The sequence below is a fragment of the Nothobranchius furzeri genome, chromosome 4 (genome assembly GCF_043380555.1).
Source record: "Nothobranchius furzeri strain GRZ-AD chromosome 4, NfurGRZ-RIMD1, whole genome shotgun sequence".
Taxonomy (NCBI): domain Eukaryota; kingdom Metazoa; phylum Chordata; class Actinopteri; order Cyprinodontiformes; family Nothobranchiidae; genus Nothobranchius; species Nothobranchius furzeri.
In genome coordinates this window covers 13,111,952-13,118,871 of record NC_091744.1, presented here as the reverse complement: position 1 = coordinate 13,118,871, position 6,920 = coordinate 13,111,952, and the positions used below count along the sequence as shown (strand labels likewise).

The 6,920-nt window shown below is 40.2% G+C and overlaps 1 protein-coding gene and 1 long non-coding RNA gene across 2 annotated transcripts in view; one reads left to right on the top strand and one right to left on the bottom strand.

Moving 5' to 3' along the window:
• The first annotated feature begins 3,458 nt into the window (after positions 1–3,458).
• The window catches only part of LOC107374083 (outer dynein arm-docking complex subunit 2), a 49,331-nt gene continuing 45,869 nt past the window's right edge, over positions 3,459–6,920 (top strand). The window contains exon 1 of the mRNA XM_070550599.1: positions 3,459–3,504. Coding sequence (XP_070406700.1) covers positions 3,497–3,504 — 8 coding nt within the window. The 5' untranslated portion in view covers positions 3,459–3,496. The remainder of the gene's footprint in view (positions 3,505–6,920) is intronic.
• On the bottom strand, positions 5,841–6,260 carry LOC129164205 (uncharacterized). Its single transcript, XR_008563807.2, has 2 exons — positions 6,002–6,260; positions 5,841–5,924 (listed from the first exon to the last, which is right to left on the bottom strand). It is a non-coding gene; the product is annotated as an uncharacterized lncRNA (long non-coding RNA).

Sequence of the window (6,920 nt, the reverse complement as noted above, 5' to 3'; positions counted from 1 at the left end):
TGGAACAAAAAAAAAAATAATAATAAAAATAAAAAATAAATAAAAGAAAAAAAAAAGGGGAAATTGTTGCGTAACCCTAATGTGTAAGCATGTGCAATTCAAATCTCTGTTTAAAGGGATACTTTGCAACATTTTCATATTTTTCAATCATTTTCTTCAGCCAGTATGCTAAAAATGACCCTTTACAGTGTTAATGAAATGTCACTTAGACCTAGCCTGGCAAGCTAGACTAAATAGATATATGTAGTGGTGGCTCATTACATCAGGATACAATACATATGGCAGAATGCTAATCTGCTCTTCATTGGGAAAATTATTGAAAAAGCTGTTATGATCCAGCAGAACAACTTTTTAGAGACAACCTGCTAGATAGTTAGACAACACCAAAGCACTGAGACTGCACTTAATAAAGTATTAAATGATATTCGTCTAAATACAGTTTCAGGCAACACATCTGTCCTTATGATGCTTGATCTCAGTGCAGCTTTTAATACTGTGGACCACAACATCCTTCTTGATAGGCTCATAACCTGGGTGGGACTTTCAGGTACAGTCCATAGTTGGTTCCAATCTTATCTTGAAGACAGGTGTTTTGTTTCTATTGGTGATCACAAATCAAAGCTGATCACTATGACTTGTGAGGTCCCCCAAGGCTCAATTCTCAGACCACTGCTCTTCAATCTCTACATGCTCCCCCTGGGTCAAGTCATACACAATAACAGCATTGCCTATCATAGTTATGTAGACGACACCCAGATCTACCTAGATCTATCACCTAGTGACTGTGGTCCTCTAGACTCACTCTGTCAGTGTTTGGAGCAAGTCAATGACTGGATGCAGTCAAACTTACTCCAGTTAAACAAAGACAAGGCTGAATTTATTGTCTTTGGAAATAAGAAGGATAGGTTGGAGGTTATTGATCAGCTTGGCTCCAGAGGAGTAAAGACAAAGGACCAGGTTAGAAATGTTGGTGTCATAATTGATTCAGACCTGAGCTTCACTGGTCACATTAGGGCTATAAATAGATCAGCGTTTTATCATCTTCATCAGATAGTACCACTCAGGCGTCTCATGTCCAAACAAGACCTATAGAAACTCATGTGTTCATCTCTAGCAGGCTGGACTATTGTAATGGACTTTTGACTGGTCTTCTCAAAAAAACTGCAACTGCAGCTTTTTCAGAATGCTGCTACCAAAGTCATAACAAGAACCAAGAGAAACGAACACATCATTCCTGTTCTTAGATCTCTACACTGGTTTCCAGTAAACTACAGAATCAATTTCAAAGTACTTCTAGTAACTAGTTTATAAATCACTCAATGGCATGGGACCACAATACATGTCGAATCTCCTTCAGGTATATATGCCCAGCAGGGCTTTGAGATCCCTAGGAAACAGTCAGCTGGTAGAACCCCGGGTCAGAACCAAACAGGGTGAAGCTGCTTTTAGCTACTATGCTTGCTTTTCTTGCTAATGGGAAGCACACTGAATTGCCTCTGTGTATAAAATTTGCTATATAAATAAAGCTGCCTTGCCTATAGAAAGCTGTGATTGGCCAGCCAGAATGCTGCTAGGGGCTGTGGAGGTTCCAATGGCGCATTCCTAGACCAAACATTGCACGGCAAGATATTTGGTCTCATTCATTAGGCTAACTCAGACCCCTCGCTGCCTTCTGTAGCCAGAATACCGCATTTGCAACTTCAGAGTGCCAGTCTAATGTTTCAGTAATTTTGGAAGGAAGGATATACTGAAACATATTTCATATCTAGCTGGCTGCAGGGATTGTCAGTTTTTCTTCTTGCAAAACAAAGAAAGGAGGGGCGTAACCACTGTTTACCATCAGTGAGTGCGGGGCTGTCGTATCTCCTGTGAGCTAATACTGCAGTGCCGGCAATGGCTGGCAAAAAACTCCAGAGTTGTTTGAAGTGGTTGCATTAACCAAAATCTACCACAAAATGTAATTTTTACTTCATTTCTACATAATGCACATTTAATAAATTATATTAATGTTCACTCAAACTATTAATTCACCTTATTTATTCATGACATAAATGTAAAACATACAGAAGCGTATTGCATTCAGCCACAAGAAAATAAAAAGCTCTGTTTTTCCAAATTAACAAGATATTAAAAAAACTGCTCTATTTTTCCAAATCAACGAGATAATTTTTACAGAAAAAAACGAGAAAAGAAATAAAATAATCCCTCTGAAGTGCTAATGATGCTCTGCTGCATTATTGACAGGCTAACAGAGGAATTAAAACAATTCTCGTTTGCTTAGTTTAATTCACTTTCACTTTGTTTTGGGACTGAGACACCGAGTGAAATAGCTACTGGCTCTGAACTGAATGGGCAGGAAAAATAATTCAACCCTGGAATATCTCCGTCTGTCCAAGTGTGGGTGTGCGGAGTTTGGAAAAACTCTTCTGAAGTAGCAGGATGACCCCTTGAACAATGGAAGAAGCCTCCTGTAAATGCACACATCTCATTTTTCTGGATACAAAGTCATCAATGAGGTGATCTGATGTTGTACTGCTTCTGAGCTGAGTTGATGATAGCTCAGACAGACTTAGTCCAACATGTATGGAGGTTTTTCTACATATTAATTATACACCCACGGATTGAAAGACTATGAACCTAAGTATAAGACAACATAACTATAAGACAGAGGTAAAAGTTTATGCTTTTAACAAGATATTCAATAAATGATAATCAGAGCTGCTGTAAATGTAATCTCCAGTTCACATTCAGAAAGAAATTTCCTCTCTTATGTCTCATGATCAGCAGTAGCAGGGATGTTTATGACCACAAAGTTGTTGTTTTTTTCAACAACATGGCCACTTTCAAATGAGGCACACTGCTCTTGTTATGACATATTTTTTCTTGTGTTTGCTCACTATATTTTTGTTTGAGTGCCATCTATTATCCAACTCCAGGGATCCACCTGAGGCCAGGGTTCACACTTTTTTTCTGTGTTTGCAATAAAGTTCAGAGTTTAAATTGTTCATTTTAAATTGTTTGCCCAAGTCATTTTGAAGTTCCTATTTAGTAAAAAATGTACTGTATTTTTTTAATCACTATTACTTTATTATTATACCACTAGAAAGAAATAATGAGGGAAATATTCTGGATCAGCACCATGAAGCAAACTTATGGCCATAGTATTGCAGTATTCTGGAAATTATATGATGCCACTGTGTGTGAGTGTGTGTGTGTGTGTGCGCGCGCGTGGGTTTGTGTGTAAAATATACAAAAATTCTATATTTTTGCAATTATTTTTGCAATTACCATTTATTTGGGGACAGGAGTGTTATAATATAATGTTAATTGTTTATTGTCATTATTATGATTATTAGTATTATTATTTTTATTATAAAATTAATAAAAAATGAAACAGCTATTTAATGTTTTGTTTTGGTTTGTAGTGGAACGTATATATTCTGTGTGAATAGGCAGGAGAGGAAACCAACGTTCAGGCCACAAGTTCAGTGTAGCCATGGCGAGGTAAGTTGCATGTTAGATTAGCTTTAACAGTTAGCCTGTTAGCCTGGCAGTTATTTATTTTTTGTTTCTGCTTGTTTTTCCGTATTTCTGTAGACCATTTTAGCCTCGAACTGTAATAAAAATGAAGCAATATACTTTCTATTAATACTAAAAGTCTAGGCTGTATCAACTTGTTGAACAGTTAACGGTTGTTAAAACGGAGCTCACCAGCAACGGTTAAACTAGCTTAGGTTGACGTATACGGCCCCAGATGTCCACTTTTCAAACCCACCCTGTCTCATGTAATTTCGTGACACTTAATCTAACATTTCGTACTCTGGACACGAATAACTCTTTTTTTTCTGGGCTACTCAACACAAATTTCAGTGTCATTAAAAGGTTTATTATAATTCATCACTTCCGTGTTTTAAAAAAATGATTTAGAAGTATTTAGCTTTTAACTCTTGAATCAGCCTTTCGACACATGATTTTATCCTTGTTTTATTTACGTTTTAATCATTTAGTCATTGGTTGTAAATTTTAAGGCAATTTTGCAGAATCGCTAAAAATTTAAACGAGCTGATCGTCTAATCTCACAGCTGACAACGCCATCCATCCATTTTCATCCGCTTATCCAGAGTCGGGTCGTGGGGGCAGTAGCCTAAGTCGAGAGGCCCAGGCTTCCCTCTCCCCAGCCACTTGGGCCAGCTCCTCCGGGGAAATCCCAAGGCGTTCCCTGGCCAGGTGAGAGACATAGTCCCTCCAACGTGTCCTGGGTCTACCTTTAGGCCTCCTCCCGGTTGGACATGCTCGGAAAACCTCACCAGGGAGGCGTCCGGGAGGCATCCTGACCAGATGCCCGAGCCACCTCAACTGGCTCCTCTTGATGTGGAGGAGCTGCGAATCTACTCCGAGCCCCTCCCGAATGACCGAGCTTCTCACCCTGTCTCTAAGGGAGAGCCGAGCCACTCTGCGGAAAAAAACTAATTTCAGCCACTTGTATCCGCGATCTCGATCTTTCGGTCATTACCCAAAGCTCTAGGTGAGGGTAGGAACGTAGATCGACCGGTAAATCGAGAGCTTTGCCTTCTGACTCAGCTCTCTTCACCACGACAGACTGGTACAACGCCCGTATCACTGCAGATGCAGCACCAATCCGTCTATCGATCTCACGCTCCAGTTTTCTCTCACTCGTGATCAAGACCCCGAGATACTTAAACTCCTCCACATGGGGCAGGACCTCATCCCTGACCCGGAGAAGGCATTCTACCCTTTTACGAATCAAGACCATGGTCTCAGATTTAGAGGAGCTGATTCTCATCCCAGCTGCTTCACACTCGGCTGCAAACTGCTCCAGAGAAAGCTGAAGATCACGTTCTGATGAAGCCAACAAGACCAAATCATCTGCAAAAAGCAGAGAGCAGTTGACAACACATTCTTAACCTGTGCACATGGATGTTATACACATGAGGTAAAATAATGTCTTAATATAACGTTACAGCACTAAAGCAGCAGAAAAAATATATTTTGCAATAAAGATGCAAAACGTTTACTTATGAATTGTTAACCATTTTTTGACAGAATCTAATTTAGGGTCTAAGCCAGGTGTTCTTACAGAACACTGGGAAAAAATGGGTCCCAACACGGTTTGTGTGGCGTTGCTATAGTGTGCGAAATCGGTAGGCACAGAACTCCTGTCCTCTTTTTTGGAAATGGAAATATGGTCACCCTAACATAGCTACATGGTTATGAAACAAGTATGAAGCTTGTGGTTCTGCTCCTCAGTCCAAAATGGTTTGTGATCATGTTGTCATCACCGTTGCAGCCACCATATTGGTAGCCTCATTACTGGTTTCTTCTGACAAAAGTCTTGTCGGCTTGCTTGAATCGTAGCTGTAAGGCTTCCAAACATCACTAACAGTGTTTTGACAGTGTGTTCTCTGAATTTTCATTCTGGTAAGTTACAGATGATACACTATTTTATGTCACTTCTTTAGTTCAACAGGTATTCTGACTATCCATGCTTCCTAGTCGAATTATCCTACCGCAGCGTGTTACCATAGTTTCACTCTTGTTTAGTCACACGCACAGTCTATTTTAAATAGATAATACATAAAATACAGAACTTTAGTTTAATTACTACAAAATTAAATAGAGTTTGTGCTGATTTATGAAAAAAACTGCATTTGTCATGATTTTGGGAATGACAGTAAACAATGGGAGAAAGTTCATGTTTACAGTAAAACAATATTCTACAAGCCATTTGCAGGCTAACTGTCAGGTAAACATGCAACAAGCAGTAATTGTCATGCTGGGCTGAAGTTTTCTAATCCACATGAAAGAAACACGAGGAGAGGTGAGTAAAATATGTTTTTATTAAAAAGAAAATTAATGAAAACGAAAAGCGCTGATCCAAACTGGGCCAGGGGGGCGTTCTGATTCTAAAACAGAAGATAGAAAAAAAAAAATGAAAACTGAGAACCAAGAAAACACTGGAGTAATGGAGGCGGAGTCTTACTGCACAAAGTGTGGGTCTGAGCTGGAGAGGGAGGCAAGTCAGGTCTGAGTTGGAGATGGTCTGATGGAGAGGAGTAGCAGGCAAAGGAGTAATCCAGGACAGGTGAGAGGTGGAGAGCGGGAGACCAGAGGAGTTGAGCGGCGTTGGGAAATAAATCCACTTCAGACTGCAGGAAGCTGAGGGTAAGAATCCAGGGCTGGTATTGGAGCAGACAAGGAGAGCAAAAACTGAGCACACGGGAGAAAAACACGAGCCTAGTTTCAAAAGGAACGAGGAGAGCTAGAGTACCCAACAAGCCGCTCCTTATATCCTCTGGCCTGGCTGGATGATAATCAGCTGCAGCTGTGGCTCTCCAACCTGCTCACCTGCAAACACTTAGGAGCACAGCCACAGAGAAAAAGCAGAACCATCACAGTAATATAACAACTTCCAGAAGTAGAACGTCTTTTCAGGTGAACAGCCTGTGACGTATTAGTTGGTCTGCACATGCACATTTCCCCAAACTAGCACATATTGATGAGTAGCACGGATAGTCGGAACACCGGACATGCGTACCGACACACCGTAGGGCTGGGCAATATGGCCTAAACTCAATATCATGATATATTGAGGATTTCATCTCGATAACGATAAATGGACTATAACTACAGGTATGTGCAGAAACAAAAGTTGTCCACTAGATGGGGCTGTCACATGTATTACGTTGAGTCACATTTTTACTTGACTCAATGCGGTACAGCTTCTTAAAGGGACATGAATGTTGCCAACCTACAAACATCTTTGCATTTTTTATTATCAAATTTATTGCGGTGGGAAAACTTATCTCGATAAGAGTAAGAAATTTCGATAATGATAATTTTCGATTTATTGCCCAGCCCTAACTCACCGGTAGGCTAATGCTGGCACACGGACACAACAC